This window comes from Cynocephalus volans, chromosome 4 (assembly GCF_027409185.1).
Source record: "Cynocephalus volans isolate mCynVol1 chromosome 4, mCynVol1.pri, whole genome shotgun sequence".
Taxonomy (NCBI): Eukaryota; Metazoa; Chordata; class Mammalia; order Dermoptera; family Cynocephalidae; genus Cynocephalus; species Cynocephalus volans.
Genome location: NC_084463.1, coordinates 119883607 through 119900870, shown reverse-complemented (window position 1 = coordinate 119900870; position 17264 = coordinate 119883607). Strand labels below are relative to the sequence as shown.

At 46.8% G+C, this 17264-nt stretch overlaps 1 protein-coding gene across 1 annotated transcript; it reads left to right on the top strand.

The window, feature by feature from the left end:
- Nucleotides 1-6401: 6401 nt before the first annotated feature.
- Nucleotides 6402-10291, top strand: DBX1 (developing brain homeobox 1). Its single transcript, XM_063092563.1, has 4 exons — nt 6402-6768; nt 7463-7564; nt 9503-9705; nt 9944-10291. Exons 1-4 carry the CDS (start codon nt 6402-6404, stop codon nt 10289-10291), a joined length of 1020 nt encoding a protein of 339 aa, XP_062948633.1.
- The last annotated feature ends 6973 nt before the right edge of the window (nt 10292-17264 follow it).

Genomic DNA, 17264 nt, shown 5'->3' with positions numbered 1-17264 from the left:
TTATGGGGCAAGATGACATTATTTACGTGTACATAAAGTTGTTTTCCAGCCAGCTTGAAGCTGCAGACTTGCAGACTTGCACATGCTATCCAGACCCTGAGATAACAGCAAGGATGGGAGCAGAAACCAGGAGTTTTGGTGAGACTTTCTTTGCACCTGGCCCTTGCACGTCCCCTCGCTCCTGCTTTTCATTTCCCACTTTCCATTCCCTCAGCTATCTCTTTAAACCCCTGAGTAAATCTGAGTCTTTGTGATGGCTTTAGCCTGGCCCTTCTCCTTCAGGTTTACCACAGAGTTGGGTGAGCCTACCATCCCTCCTCAGGTCACCAGTATTCCTGAATAAAAGCTGACTTCCATTTTCACTAACGTTTGACTTTTGAGTGTTTTATTTTTGAAAGGGGGCCGGCATCTGGACCTGTGCCAGGTAACGGTTTTTCTTTTTTAACCCTCCCCCGGCCAACAAAAAAGAGAAAGAGAAGATGAAGCAAGATTCTGTTTCAGAGAAGACAGTCCATAGGTAAACATCCTTTTCCCTTGAGTTGTACAAGATTAAAGTTTAATATCAAGACAACAAGCATTGGGAGATAGTTTGAAAGATTGGTGTAAACCTCAAAGCACCGACTTCTTACACCCATTCAGTGTAAACTGGACTAGTCTTTACAGAGTCCTCTGTTCTGGAAGGTGGGGGTGGGGCTCATCTCCCCAAGATCTGCCACTAGTCTCCCCAAATTCCTCCCAGGGGCCGCCTCCACCCAACACAAAACCAGCCTCGCGGAGAGGCACCTGGTCCCCATCTCTGAGTCCTTGGGGACAGGAAAGAGAAAGCTGAATAGACTTTATATTCTCTCTCTTCTTCTCCTACCCTCCTGCGATCAACAAAAGCAGTCCTGGAAGGCCGGAGGAAGATCTTATATCCTTTTCCACTCAGCGTCCATTAGCCAACTTGACCTACCTCCAAAACTCGAGCCAGAAAGAGTTGGGACAGGAAATCAATGGTTCCAGCTTGGGGCAAGGGGAAGGGGAAAAGAGGGGGTAGGGGGAAGGGCAGGGACATAGACGGGAGCGGATTCATTCATTGCAGCGCCGCAAAGCGCAATTAAAGCGGCTCAATGGCGAGGCCCCGTGCAAAGGGAGCTAGCCAGGGAGGATGTCCTCCTGTTTTTCACCTGCCGTCTGGCCACACCTGGAGCAGCGTGCAGGGCGAGATGTGGGGCCGGATGCGGGGCCAGGAGACCGCGGGGCTTTTGCTCTCCTCACCCAGTGGATCCTGAGACCCGAGGAGCAGAAGCCTTCTCTGCGCAGTCCTCCTGGAGCCCGCCGACCTGCCGTGAGGCTCCGGAGCACTCCAAGCTCCTTCCCTCCACCGAGGGTGCGCCCCTAGTACCTGGAAATAGCGTCCTTCGGTGTCACCAGGGCCCAGCCACTGAGAGCTGCTGCCCGAGGTGAGGCGACAAAGAGCTGAGGGTTCTGGGAGGTGTGTTTGTTTGTTTTAACTTTAGAAGGTCAGATCTGAATGGTCCCTTAGAGAGCTCTCTCGGGCAACCCCTCACTTTACCCACAGGGACACTGAGGCCCAGGAGACAAGGACTTTCCCTAAAGATGAAACGGTGAAATTGATCCAAATCAATTAAAAAAATATTTAATCCCGCTGTCTGCAAAAAACCGGTTAAGCAAGGAACAGCAAAGGCAATTAAAGGAGAGAGGGAGGGAATCATCAGCTTTGAAAAGAAGTAATATGAAATTAATTTCCCAGACAGGGGCGGGGAAGGGGGTTATGGAGAGAAAAAGCACTCAAGGACCCCCTCGCCGAAATTAATTTTGATTAATTTTGAAAGGGCTGAGATCGCCTTCGCCCAACACTCACGCTGCTAATACCGCCGAGGCACAGGGGGTCCAAGGAGGGAGTTTACTTAAAGTAAACTCCCGCCAAGCCCGCACTGCACGCCGCGCCGCTGCATAGAGATCTTCTTTCTTCAGGTTAAAAAAAAAAAAAAAAAGAAAAGAAAAAGAAAAAGAAAAAGAAAAGAAAAGAAAAAGAAAACACAAAAACCCACAGGGAAAAAAAAAAAAAAAAAACCACAACACACAGTTAACCACCTGTCAGGGCTGAGGATACAATGAGGCTCCTCGAAAAAGAGCTTTTCATGCATACGTAATATATTTGTTCAGCTATTCACTTAATGAAGCTGATAAATGCGATGCAAGACAATAGTCAAGTTAATCTATTTAGTAAAATGTTTTGAGACTTTCAGGCTACGTTAAGGAGGGGAGCGTTCGGCGACATTTTCATTTCAATGCGCTCATCTCCTCTCTTAGGCTACACAAGGGGGTTCAGGCAATCTATGTGAATATAATTTCTTATAAATGTGTCTTTAATGGGTTTAATTCACCCTTGCCAGCTGTTTGGGGGGCTATTTTGTAAGAGCAAAACAAACGTTTCGGGCTTGGAAAGCTAGTTAAAATTAGTTTCGGTCAGCGAGGCCAAGCTATATTTCCTGCAAACCATCTGCTTGATTGGCACAATAGAAGGATTTTCAAGGAAAAAGAGGGGAGAGAGTGTGAAAGGGATGGGAGGGCGAGGGGGGAGACGCTAGAAAGGGCTGGGGCGGCCGGTAGCTCCTCGTGGCCTATTCTAAAGGTGAACCCCTTAGAGTTGTCTTAATAGAGAGGCTCGCCGCGAGGGGCTGGGGCGGTAGGAAAGCTTTCAGCCCGAGCCTCGCCGCCCTCCTCTGCCTCTGCGGTCGGCACCCTCTTCCCCGCCCCGCGCCCCCGGACCGGAGAAACCAGGCGGCGGGCGCTTTCCCCTGCAGCCGCCCGGCGTCCCTCCCGCCCACCTTGCAAAGCGCGCTCTAACTCTGCGGGCGGCTCCGGTCCAGAGCGCCAACGCCTGGGGGTCCGAAGCCTGCAAAGGGCGGCCTTAGGGTCCCAACCTTCCCGAAACGGACACTCGCTGTCTTTTCGGAGGGCCGGAAAGCTCACGCCACTCGACTTTGCGGCTCCTTTCGCCTTGCTTCGTGGCCTGAGCTTACCCGGGCCGCTCCTGGTTCGGCCCACACTGGAGAGAGCTGGGCTGGGGCGACCGCGCGGCGCGTGAGGCTGGGGCGCGCCCGCTCTCCCCTGCCCCGGGGAAGAGAGCCCCCAGAGCGGGTTCCGAGAGCCCGTCCTACCGTCCCAAAGAGGCTCCGTCAGCTTTGGCCTTCTAGGCCCCAGGAGCCCAGCCCGGATCTGCTGCGAACTCGCCCTGCGAGCAGTCGCGCCCGCGGCGCAGGCGAGGGCCTAACCCCAAACCAGAGCTCCCAGTTCTTTTTTCCCCTTCTGTCTTCTTTTCCCTTGAAAGGGAAATAGATAGAAAGCCCAGCCTTGGGATGAAGAACGCGAGTGATTTCTCCAAAATAAAATTGAAGATAACGACATTACAATGAATGGCAGGACGCACAAAAACCCATGGGCTCAGGTCAAACGGCATTAGTCACAGATCTTAGCTGCAGCCGCCGCGCCGCGCAGCCCCTTAGGCTATGGAGGAGTTTGAAAAGACGCGTTCAAGGAGATCACTTAAAGTAAGATCCTTTCGTCCGATTTCTTGCTTCCTCAGGATTTATTTTGCCTTTCAACCGGCAGCCAGCCCCCGCCCCCGCCCTCACTTTTCCTCTTTGGCGCCTTAGGAATTCTTTACGAGTCTGAGTAGTCGGACCGCAGGAAGCGGGGTCCACGTGGATCGCAGCAAGGGGTTGATCCATCTTCCAAAAAGTGTCAGGGCCGCCTTTTAAAAGCAGAGAAGTTAGCAGCAGTTAGTGCATAGTGAGGCAGAATGGGGGGACGGAGGGAAAGCAGGGAGCGTGTCGATGGGCAGAATAATAACTGTAAAAGCTACACCCAGGGAAATGCCCTAGCAGGGGAGGAAACCTAGGGAAGGGGGCCGCTGGGAAGACCCCAGGCTGGCTTCTAGTCCTTCTCGCCCTCACCCCCACCCCAAACAAAACCCAAGTTGATTTCTGAAAGTCTGAGCTTTATTCCGATCATCCAGAAGATTGGGCAAGAGCTTCGTTTCGAACACCTGTGACCATGGGCGTGTTCTTCTGGGAACTGGCAACAGTTCACCGCCTTCAGATTGGAGGAGAAAAGGCGGGCCGTGGGGGGGGGGGGGAGAATGAGGGAAAAGAAGAGAGGGAGAGAGAAAGAGAGAGAGAGAGGCAGGAGGGAGGGGAGAGGGAGACAGCCGGTCCTATTGCAATGGAAAACTTTGTCTTGTGGCAAGGTTAAAGCGCAGGTTAAAAAAAAAAAAAAAAGTTTATACTTTTCTCACCTATTTCATTGCAAAACTTCAAAAAGAGGAACTTTTGACATTCTTCAACAGACCTCCCTCTTCTGTTTCCAGGGCCTCCAATTAACTGGAGCAATGCATTTCCCATTTTAAATAGCCACTTACTTAAAAGTCGCTCCTTCCTGATTGGTTTTCTCCTGCATTCCCTGCCTGCCGCCCAGTCCTCCTTCGTAAGCAGTCTTGGGCTCGGAAACTCCGCACTTACGTCACCTTCAAGCATTAATTCGCCTCCAGAGCCTGGCCCTAAATAACTTTTTAATTTGAATCAAGGGAGAGCTTTAGCGGGCTCCGTTTCTGGTTTAATGTGATATAAATCACAGATGCACTTTTATTGAATGGTTAAAGTAGCGACATGGAGATCATCAACACAAAACGCCCTGAACAAAACCATCGAGAGAAATAAAGCTGGTTAATAAGATTTTTGAGAAAGCTTTGTGTTAAAAAGCAAAGAGGAAAACCAGCTGAAGGTGACAGTTAGTTCATGGTTAATAGGATCAGGGCGGCCTGGCGGGGCTGCACACTTCTCTTTGGGGAGGTTCAGCCACACTAAAGAAATGAATGGGACATTTAACACATCTGTTTTCTCGCTGAACAGAGAAATGGGGGAATCAGGCTCAGTGCCACTTCATCCCCAACCCAGAGGAAAGCAAAGGGACTGTCTCCAGGAAGACACTCGTTTGAGGCCCCAAATTAATGAGAGGCTTTCCTGGTGTGTACCAACATTCTTGGGGACCCGTCCTTCCTTCCAGTTTTCAAGGGTTTGTGCATTGTAGTTAATTAAGAAGCTGCAAAACCTTGCCAAGTCAAGCGCCCCGCAGTAGGCAGGGCTCTCTCCGGACGACTTCTGGACCTTCGCTGCTATGGTTTAAAATGTCTGGGCTGTGAGTTTCAACTCGAACTCACACAAACTGCCAAGAGCTCCTTGAAATTGGAAAAGGGCCAGTATAGCACTCACAGCGTGGGGTCGCTTTGCCTGAGGTAGCTTCCGGCAGGGGTAAGCCCTTTGCAAGTGGAATCCCGCCGCCTGGCCACGGTGCGGTGCTCTGCTCCGCTTCTCCCTCATGTTGAGCTGCGGAGGGCTCCTTGCAGAGACTCCCAGAGAAACTTCGCTGAAAATCCTTCTCCAGGTTGTTGGGAGTTTGCAGGAGACGCGTTTTACTTGTTCAGGTATCCACCAACTCTCAAACCCAACCAGTCTCCCTAAATGAAATAACCCAAATTAAGACCTCCCCCCCCCACACACACCGTCCTTACGACACACATCTAATAGCCCCAAAGCATCAATTTCGAAGTCTCCTTGGGTTGGTAGAAGGGGACTTCTAACATTGATTTAATCCTCCCCTCACATCTGCTTTATGCTTCAGCTGGAGTAACAAATAGCGCTAGCGATAGGAGAGAGAGAGAGAATATTTTCATGTTCGCTGACTTGAAATTTTCCATTTCCTCCCCCTGGGGGGGGGGTAATTTTACTGATAGCCTGAAGATATATTTCTATGAATATTTATTGATTTATTTTCGAGGCTCAGCAGGAGAGCTGCAAATAAATTTAGTGCGTTCTTTAAATAATTCCTTTTCTAGAAGGCAAGATGTCATCTGAAACTTCTAAATAGGCGTTTAATTAGCCCGGGTGTTGCTTCGGAACAAAAAGCCCCGGCGAGAGCTTTGCGGGAGCACTGTATTGCAAAGAGGCGGTCGATATGCAGAATTGATGCGCGCGGGCCTTTGTTGCTGGCCCATTGTGCGGGCCGTGCTTATGAAGACTAATCCAATCATAAATTGCACCCCTGCGCCAATCAGAGCGCCCAGAGCCTCTGGCGAATGAAGCTCGAGTGGAGAACTTTGTTGAACTTCATTGTCAGAGCTGTCACTTTTCAAAGCGCGTTAGCGGGCGGGCCACTATAAAACCATCACCTCGACAGGAGAACCACTGAGTACTCGCAGACGCCCAAGTGGGATCGTTACTTGGAGACCTTTGCTAAGCCCAAGAGAAAGGGCACCGCGGGGGCGGGAGGGGCGGGAAACTAGGCGTTTACCCTCCGGCCACTGGAAGAAGGGTTATTTCGCCCGCCCTGCGCCTACCATGATGTTCCCCGGCCTCCTCGCGCCCCCCGCCGGGTACCCTAGCCTCCTGCGGCCCACGCCCACCTTGACGCTGCCCCAGTCCCTGCAGTCGGCATTTTCTGGCCACTCCAGCTTCCTGGTGGAGGATCTGATTCGCATCAGCCGGCCACCAGCCTACCTGCCCCGCAGTGTGCCCACCGCCAGCATGTCGCCGCCTAGGCAGGGGGCCCCTGCGGGCCTCACCGAAACGGGGGCCTCGGACTTAGGCTCCCCGGGTCCCGGCAGCCGGCAGGGTGGTTCTCCACAGACTGCCGTTTCCCCTACCAGCGAGCCCACGTTTCTGAAGTTTGGGGTGAACGCCATCCTCTCCTCGGCGCCCAGAACAGGTAAGTGAGGGCAGAACGCTGAGGGCTCGCGCAGGTGCCGGGCATACGCAGCGTCCTGGCCTCAGTTTCCTTTACAGAGCGAGTGGCCATGCACATGTCTGTGCACACACTTACGCACGAACTCCGAGATCCCACGTCGGGCAGTGTGAGACTTAGATCGAGCCAATTCAGGGGAAGAAAAGCTTCCAGGCTCGCCCCACCCTCAGAATGAACTTGAGCACGTGCAGTCGGAAAGAGCGCGCAGTTGTCTGGAGCCGCAGGGTTGAGCGCAAGCTCCTGCGCGTCTGCGTTTCTGCTCTCCAGCTTCTAGGAGACAGTTTTGTTTTGTTTTGTGTTCTTTTTTTAAGAAACCAAGACCGTATCACAGTATATTTATTAGATTAGCTAGTGTTGTGGATCTGCAATTCCTTCCTTCCCCGCTCCAGTCCTAATTATCTTATTAGTAGTGCCTAGGATGGAGATTGGGGAAGAGCGGGACAGGCGCAGAGGACGATTTGGGGGGGGGAGGATTTCCACAGATGAAACAATGTTAGGAAGATTTACTTTACTCTGTCAATACATTAAGGAAGATACCCTTGCAACCAGCTGAAGGGTTAATCATATGTATCCAATATGCTGTACGATAATCAAGTACATAATCAAATTTCCTGTCTCCCTCTCTCCTTTCTTCCCTTCCTCTCTCTCTCTCTCCCAGAAACATCCCCGGCCTTGCTCCAGAGCGTCCCTCCCAAGACCTTTGCCTTTCCCTACTTTGAAGGCTCCTTCCAGCCTTTCATCAGATCTTCTTATTTCCCAGGTAGGTCTCGTCCCCCTTCCTTGCGCGAGGCTGGCTCCGGCCGGTCGCTCCCTGCCCTGAAGCCATATTTCTCCGTCCACCCCTCGGGGTTACGCTCTGGTTCAGAGGTTGCGAGGCGTACAACATTCACGAATCCGTCGCGCCAATTTGATGCCCTATTTAGCACAAGCAGTGACTGCTTGACACTTTGCACCAATTCCCTGCTCTACAAATTAGCAGGAATTGTCACGGTCCCAATTTGAGGCGGTTCCCTTCCCGGCGAGGAGCTGTTGGCATCCCTTCACGCCGCCGTTTTCCCACAGAGTCACTGCACTTGGCCACGATTCCCCACAAAGCTTTCAGCACCATGACCAATTGGTCAGCTCCTCCGGGCAGCCACACACAGACCGGCCCTCGCCCCTCCACGCCGCCGAGAGACACCTACCAGCCGGGGCTAATTTCTCTTTAAGACCCATTCAGGGCTTCGGGCTTTTCACAAGACCACATGGGGTGCCCTCTTGTGTGGGATGCCTGGGGTCGCCCAAGGGGAGGACGACTAGATCCTCCCCCAGCCGCAACCTTCTATGTCCAACCTAATTTCCCAACCCCTTCTCATACTCTTCCCCCACCGCTGTATCTTTTTGAAGACCGTCGAGCTTGCAAAATAAGAAGCAGTTGGAAGGAAGCCCCAAATTGGGTCTCCGTCTAAAGGAGGAACACCTTAAAGAGACCCCACGAGGTTTTCATCCCGGAATCTCACTGGTGACTCAAACCGTGGCTCAAAAACTCTGCCACTAGTCAGAACTCAAAAGGAGACAGACAGGCGAGCCCTATAAAGAGAAGAGAGACCGAGCATGGCCGGTGGGGGATGGGTCAGACCAAGACAGCACTCCCAAATATCCGCGAAAAAACCGAGCAGTTGCTTTTTAAAGGGGAAGACACAATTCACCAACAGTCCCCCCCCCCACTCATGCTGCTGCTGATAATGGAATTTGCTCCCTTTCTCCCTCATCTCAATGCTCTAACAAAAACAACCCGAGCTTCATAAATAGCTTTTCATGTCCATTTAATGAAAACGATTGGGGGAAGAGAAGCCTCTGCCATCAGTATTCTCCCAATGGTCTTGGCCTGCAGTTGTGTTTAGTTTGAAAGTGTAAATCTCTTTTGTCCCCGTAATATATGGCTTTCGCTGCTTGTCCTCAGTCTTTTTCTGTTAGTTCATTACTACACAATTACCATTCACGCTTCATTAGAGTCTCTGTTTCTTTTTGTTTTGGTTTTTTCTCTCCCTTAAAGCGAAACTCTCCCCCTTTTTATCATGCCCGTACCCACTGGGAAGCGGTCAGTGTGCTAATTAGCTGCCACTTTTCATGTATTCTGGCCGAATTCTTTACGTTTTGTGGAGGAGGGAAGGAAAGATTAATATAAAAAAGATGGATACTGATTAGATTTTCAAAAAATTTAAAGCGGATTTTCCCCTCTCTCAAAACAGTGAAACTCCTCATTTCCACCCAAAGAATGCGAGAGCCACCAAGGTGGTAAAAGCTCAGGGGACAAACCCAGGGGCCTCGGCTCGATTATTTTACTGTTATACTGTTTTTTTTTTCTGTTGCTATTTTAGCTGATGGACTCAAGGTTTGTTTCCCTAAAACCGTTGAATGGAAAAACGAAACAGTCTATCGTGGGGGCTATTTTTTGCGTTTCCGTGATTCTAACTAATCCGGGTTTGCATGGTTGAAAGGAAAAGTTATTGAGGCAGAAAGCGCCTTTCAGTCTCACAGGTTTGGAGGTTCGCGGCCTGTTCTCGGCAGCGGCGAGGACGGGGGGTCGGGTGGGACCGGGGCGCTTTAAAGACATGAAGGGACCATCGAGCAGAAAACGAAACAAAACACAAACCGAGAAAGCCACCGTGCGGGGGCAGACGCTACCGGGCCCGCTCACTCGCGCCTCCCCCCGCAGCGTCCTCGAGCGTCGTGCCCGTCCCCGGCACCTTCTCGTGGCCCCTGGCCGCCCGCGGCAAGCCTCGCCGGGGCATGCTGCGCCGAGCCGTGTTCTCCGACGTGCAGCGCAAGGCGCTGGAGAAGATGTTCCAGAAGCAGAAGTACATCAGCAAGCCCGACCGCAAGAAGCTGGCGGCCAAGCTGGGCTTGAAGGACTCGCAGGTGAGGGCGGCGTCTCCACAGCCCCTGCCGTCTCCGCCCGGTGCCCGAGGCGGGGACGAGAGAAGCGACGAGCTGGGGTGGGGGCGGCGTAGGTCCCGTGACCCGTGTGAGCCCCTCCGGCGGGGGTGGGGGTGGGGGTGGGGAGCGGGCGCGGCGGGGAAGGACGGAGCCTGCCCCGGGGCCCCTGCGCCGACCTCTGCTCCTCCCGTCCCCTCGCCCGCCCCCTCGGGCGCCGCAGGTGAAAATCTGGTTCCAGAACCGACGCATGAAATGGCGGAACTCCAAGGAGCGCGAACTCCTGTCCAGCGGGGGCTGCCGAGAGCAGACCCTTCCCACCAAGCTCAATCCGCACCCGGACCTCAGCGACGTGGGCCACAAGGGCGCCGGCGACGACGAGGGGGACGACGAAGGTCGGGGCAGCCCCCGCCACCGCCGGGCCTATCACGCGCGCCCCGACCCGCCGCCCCTGCGGGACCCGCCGCCCCCGTCGCCGGCGCCCTCCAACAGCCCCGGGAAACCTTCGGACTTCTCCGACTCCGAGGAGGCCGACGACGGCGAGGAGGACGAGGAGATCACCGTGTCCTAGAAGCCTCTGCCGCGCCCGGGTCCTGGCGAGGAGCGCTCTGAACGTGGACAGGCGGGACCCCAGTGTGCCCGTTCCTGTGTCCCGCTGCCCAGACGCTGCCGCTCCCCACGGAGAGCCATCACCGGGTCAAGGGCGCCGCGGCCCCTTCCTCTCCCAGCACCGCCAGCGAACAGCCTTCCCCACGTAAGTTAAACGTGGGTCTCGGTCCCAGCCTTAACTTGCCCACCAGGGCTCCATTCTCTCTTGCTTACTGCAGGCTGTTTTGAACACACTGGTGGGTTCTCCTGTAACCACAGCCTGCACTTATCTATGAGCCAGACCCTGCTGATCTTCCGCAGCGACAACCCTACACGGTAGGAAACATTTCTGTGGAGGAGAAAACCTAGTTAGGAGTCAAAACACGAAGGGTATAACTAACTCCAAGACCCATGACTTCCTAGAACTCTTCCTTTCCTTATTGTAAGTAGCAAGGGCCTCCTATCCCACTCCAGACTCTGGTAACCACTCGCTTTTACCCCTATCTTCTCATAGCAGGTCCCTTAGAAAGCTCAAAATTTTCCAAAAAGAAATATATATATATAATCTGTGCCTTCTGGTCTAAGGCACAACGTAAATATTGAGTGTTTTCTGTCATTTTCCAAATGCTCTGTGGGGAAAGAAGTGAGTTCTAAAGGGGGAGAAAAGTCAGTCTCTGTTTCTGTAATGTGTGCTTTAAAGCTTTTCTTTTAAATTTCTGCATCCATAGTATATGCATCGAGCACTCTACCTTGTGCTGTTTTATTATTACTGGGGAGGTGTCACTGAGCTGCAAACCTCCTGAGCACTGGGCATGATGTGGGCAGAGAGATCCACAGCCTCTTTGATTTTTTTTTTTAACAGAACTTTGCTGTCTTTGCACAGCTTTTATGAACTGTACACTATTTTGTACACATGTGTTGTATGGATATTTTATACCAAGGTAATTGTGAATGACTATGAAGGACTGACTAGATTTATTTCTCTCTTTTTTTGCAATGGTTTTTAAACTTTAAAAAAGTAGCTGTTTGATTGCATAACTTATAAAGAAATACTTATTTTGTATTTTTACCATGTACAGATTTTTATATATGTATATATGTATCAAATGAACAAATGCCAAATAAAAAAAGTAGAATGGATACAATGGCCAAGTGATGTCATTAACTCACAGAATGTTAGAGCTGAAAGGAATGGAGCTGTTCTAGATCAAGTGCTGGATTTTACAGAAGGTAAGCTGAGGTTCAAGAGGGGGAGGCGCTTGTCCAAAGCCGGCAGCTAGTAAGCAGCCATGATGAAACTAGAACCCATCTCTGACTCAGTCCGGTGCCTTTTCTGCTTCACTGTTCTGTAAAATAACTGTATTTGCTATAAGTAAAGTAACTCCAATAAAGAGGTACCAAAAAGTAGAGTCTGCAATCATCTTTCTCCCCTTCTCCTAGGACTGAAATGATGGGTTAATCAATGCAAGTCAGTCTAAGTAGCTCAAATTTTTAAGTGTTTTTTTCCCCCCTCCCCTCCTTGAATGCACATTTCCTGGCCTCCAGGAAAGCTTCAAAATTGGTCCGGACTCATTGCCTTCTCTGGATGACCTGATTTTATCAGGAATGTCATCTACAGGCATGACATGGGAGCTCAGATTCAGACCCCAGTTTCTTCTAATGAAACCAAAGTTCCTTAGATAAATCACTCCTGCTGAAAGCTAGTCTTTAATCAGCAACCTAGAGAGTAAAGGACATCAGGCTAGAATCCTAGTGGGGGCTTTGGTGCCCTTTGAGAGACTGCTTTCTGCTACATCAGCCATATAGACCCCTGTTTCTTTGCAATCCTAACCCACACCTTGACAGCTGAAAAAAGAAAAGTTGTCAAACTTAAATTTTAGTAGTTTTTATTATATTTGAAACTTGAATATATTTTACTCTAAAATTAACCCTCTTTTCAAAGAACAAAAATCCCCTCATGCTAAGGTCCACGCTGGGCTTGTTCCTGATGGTGGTGATCACTGTTTTCATTATGGCATATACGTGATCATGAGAAGTTGAAGACGAAAAGTCTTTACTTTCATAGTTATCACAACTCAAGAAACCTCCCGCATCTCCCCCTCAACACACATATGATAGTGTTCAGCATGGTCAGCATTCAACCCGACTTAGCATCTTCCCTTCAGACAGGGAATGCTGCTCTGAGTAGTTCAGTCTGTTTTCTACTTCCCTCTGCTTATGCCTGGACATCAGAGATGGGAACCTGACCAGAAGTGGCCCACATTTCCCTCCCTGCTAGCTCAAGCCAGCAGTTCTTGCTGATAGTCAAGAGCTATTTTCAGGCATGGGGACAGATTAGAGTCAACCTCTGGAGTCAAAGTACTCTGGAGGCACACCTATGTTCATTGCCGCATTATTCACGATAGCTAAGAGGTTGAAGCAACCCAAATGTCCATCAACGGATGAAATAAGCAAAATGTGGTATACATACACATGTAATGTTCAACCTTAAAACACAGGGAAATCCTATCGCATGCTACAACATGGATGAAGGACATTATGCTAAATGAAATAAACCAGTCACAAAAAGACAAATATACCATGATTCTGCTTATATGAGGTAGCTAAAGTAGCCAAACTCAGAGAAACAGAAAGCAGATTGTGGTTTCCAGGGGCTAGAGGAGGGGGAAGTGGAGTTGTCGTTCAATGGGTGTTGAGTTTCAGTTTTGCAAGTTAAAAAAGTTCTAGAGATCGGTTGCACAGCAACTTGAATATAGTTAGCATTACTCACTATAATTACTCACTTAAAAATGGTTAAGATGGCAAAAAAATTTTTTTTTAAAGATGACTGGTAAGGGGCTCTTAACCCTTGACTTGGTGTTGTCAGCACCACGCTCTCCCAAGTGAGCTAACCGGCCACCCCTATATAGGGATCTGAACCCGTGGCCTTGGTCTTATCAGCACCACACTCTTCCAGGTGAACCACTGGCCAGCCCGGCAAATTTTATATTAAGTTTCTTAACACAATAAAACAATTAAAAAAAAATTTTTTTTAAGTAAATTGGAAAGAATAACTCATATGTCAGAAGAATTAAAAATCCAATACTTTGAAATCGTCACACCTATGGCAGGCAAGTTAAAAACTGAGATAAGCACTTTTATTATAACACAATGTAGAATTCCAAGCAAGAAGCATTACATGATATAAAGTGTTTTTTAAAACATTAATAAAAGTTAAGAAAATCCAGAAAAGGAAAAAAAATACTCTGAAAAAAAATTTTAAAGTATATGCTATTCCTATATATGCACCAAGCCTTCCTTCTTGGGAACTACAAATGCTGTGTTTTGGTACATTGTGTCTTTTTCAGCCGAGCATCACAAGGGTGAGGACCCTGTCTGTTTTGCACTGTTCCCCTAGTGTCATGCATAGTCCCTTACATATTTATGTGTCTGATATGTATTGAATGAATAAATGAATTTTCAAAGGGACAGAGAGGATCTAGAATCTAGTCCATAGGTCTGGAAGTTATACAACTTTTAAGCTAAAGGAAAGATTACTTATGCTGATAAAAAAAAAAGAAAAAGAGACTAAATTAACAGGTCAGATATGTTTTTAAAAATCAAGCCAATAACTTTAGTTCAAAAGACTGAAACAGTTATATCCATAAACAGAAGAATAATAAATAGTAAAAAGAAAGGGAACTTTCATCGAGCACCTGTTATGTGATGGGCAAACATTCTGGCAGGTGCCTTACTGCAGTGCTTCTCAAATTTTACTGTGCATAAGGATCACCTGGGGTCTCACTAAAACCCAGAATGATTCAGAGCTCTGGGTATTTAGCATTGCTAACACTTGGTCCAGGGAACATTTTAAGTAGCAAAGATTTACACAAAGTTTTATCTTCACAGTCACCCATCTGAGGTAAATGACATTGTTTCAATGTTACAGGTGCAAAAATTGACACTAGAAGTTTTGGTGATATTCCCGTAGTCATTCAGCCAGAATTCAAATTCAGATTCATCTAACTCTAAAACACCATCCTGCCCCCTTGACTAAACTGGTTAAAAACCCATTTAAGCAAAGCTAAACCAATGAGGACTCTCTAATACAATTTTATATTTTTTAATATTCTGCAGCTAATGAGAAAAAAATATATATCAATGGCTACCTAAAACCTTTCCCATTCTCCTACATCTACCCCACCACCAGATCTCCTCCTTGTGGTCTAAACCAGCGATCCTCAAACTCTGGTGTTAAAATTATTTTACACTGTCAAAAGTCACTGAAGGCCTAAAAGATTTTTTTTTGTTTCTGTGGGTTTTATCTACTAATATTTACTGTGTAATAAATTAAGATTGAGAAAAATTAAAAATATTTATTTATTTATTTATAACAACAGTAAATCCGCTAAATATCAATATAACATATTTTATGAAAAATAAGTATATATTACAAACCAAAAAACTAGTGGGAAGAGTGGCACTGTTTTACATTTCTGCAAATCTCTTTAATGATTGGCTTGATAGAAAACAGTTGGATTCTCTTATCTGCTTCTGCAATCTGTCGCGATATGAAGAAAATTTGGCTTTATACATATGCAGTTGGAAAAAGAGGAGTATTTCTATAGTTTTTTTAGATAATTGTAGCTGTTCTTCGATACAAAAGCATAACTTTACAAGTGGTAGTTTTTTAAAGGTTAGTTGCAATTTGGAATCTAAAATGTTACAGATGAACTTTTCAACTCTGTTACATTAAAATCCACTGGTCTGTGCTGCATTTTGTTTCTGTTTTTGTTTTTTCTTTTTGGTGGCTGGCCAGTAGGGGGATCTGAACCCTTTGACCTTAGTGTTATAACACCTTGCTCTAACCAACTGAGCCAATCTGCCAGCCCTGTCTCGCATTTTAAAAGGATGTTTTAGCCATGTGTAATTTTGTAACATGATGCACTGGTCATTTGGAAAATATTGGTTCACTTAGTTATGCAGATATTGTAACTGTTGACCCTTTTCATACATCAGCAAACATCACATTTGTTAATATCATTACCCTTCTCATCATAAATGTCTTTAAGTATTGAGAAGCAATCTAGCTTATGGTGGTGGATACAAGTTTTCCAAAATTCAAATTTTTATTTGAAAGCTCAAATTTTATTATTGAGAAAAATGCTATCAGTTTTTTTCAAGTGACAGGCTCACTTCATTCATTTTGAGAATATGTGTATGAGATACCAACTCTGAGAAATCATAGTTTGTCAGTCAGTTTTTCAAATAAAAATGGAGTTTCATGAAAAACGTGGCTAGTTCCAACAATTGCACACATGCTTTTCCTTGAGCTAACCATCAACCTTCAGCATGCAGCAGAAGTATTTAAGTAGAACATTAAAAAGGTTGTATATTATATACTCAAGGGTTGATATTTTAAAACATTAATAATTTGTACTGCCTCATCAAGCAGATTCTTAGGTGAAACTGGCCATATGTGTGTATGAGTGGCAGTCATAGAGAAGGCAATGACCTCTAGTGTAGTTTGGTGCCACTGCCTTGATTTGTCTTAAGGTGTACTAGCAGCTGTACCTACTATTATTGCTTCTGCAGTATCAATAAAAATGTCAGCACACAATTGTTACAGGATAAACCATGAGATTCCAAAGGGCATTCAACACTTTAAAAATTTCAGCAGCACTTGGGTTTGTGGTCAAGCATTCATATAAAAGAAGCTTTTCTTTGATGATTGTACTTAGTAGCTGGTGCAAATACTAGATGAATGCAAGCAGAATAGAAAGTCCAGGCACGTCTGTATATTTGTTCATTTTCAAAGCAAAAGTACAATTTTGCAGATGATTTAGTATCTCAGTCTTTGATGAGTTACTTTATCATTAGAAAGAGGCACCGTCAAGATTTCTTTAACTGCTGGATTTCTCTAGGAGGTGTTCACAATGTAACTGCACAGGGTTTTATTAGTCTCCCAGTCAATGCAATATGACAACTCACTCTGTAAGATGCTTTAGTGGCTTTTTCATTCCTAGTCTGAAAAGCTGTAACAAACAATCTTTAATTTTTCAAGAGTGCATCAAATCTATGTTTAAAAAATTTAATTCAGTTCCTTTCTTTAAACTTGGAATGATTTTTCTCAACATGATAGTACAACTTAATTGGAAGCATAATACTATCCAAAAATGGTCTCGTGTCAGACTATAAAGGTAAATTATCAACATCAATAAAGCTGAAGAGAAAGATAACTTTTGCCTTATTTTCTTTCTCATATACAGCTTCATGCAGGGTTTTTTTTTTTTTAATTTATGTTTCTCCTTTCTATGAGTCAGAGAACTCTGTGATATGTCATTTTATCTTTTTTAGCATCTTTAGAAGTAGATAATGAGGTTGTGGGTTAAGAAAGGGAGTCTTCTACTCTCCTTTTAAAAAGCTGACAATCTATTCTCACATATAAGAAAAACATATGATGTTTTCTTTTACTTTAAGATAAAATATAAAATTCTAAAATTAGAGCAGTTTTGGGTAAAATCATGAAGCATAGAACATTTTCAAAAACTTTTTAAAACGTTATTGCTAAATAAGACAACAAAGTGTATTTACTTTTTGGTTTCCTGCATAGACTCAAAGAAACTAGGAAATTTCAAAATGAAAATTTATTGGATAATGGGGTTACAGATATTGTAGCAGGTATAACTGGAGAGAGCAAGGAAGAGCAGTAGAAGAACCGAGAAAAAACAGAGTTAATCTCTAAAAACACATGTAAATCTAAATCTACTTCCTTAGCAAATTCTAGGAAACACAAGAACATACAAGCACACATTCCATTAGCTGCCATCAGAGGGAGACAACATCACACGTGTAACCTCTGGAAAGCTCCACTGTATGAATGTGGAAGGCTCTTGGGGACTCCCAGGGGTCCCCAAATCCCACTTTGAGAACCACTTATCTAAACACCTAAACTACTTCACTGAGGTGAGAGATGG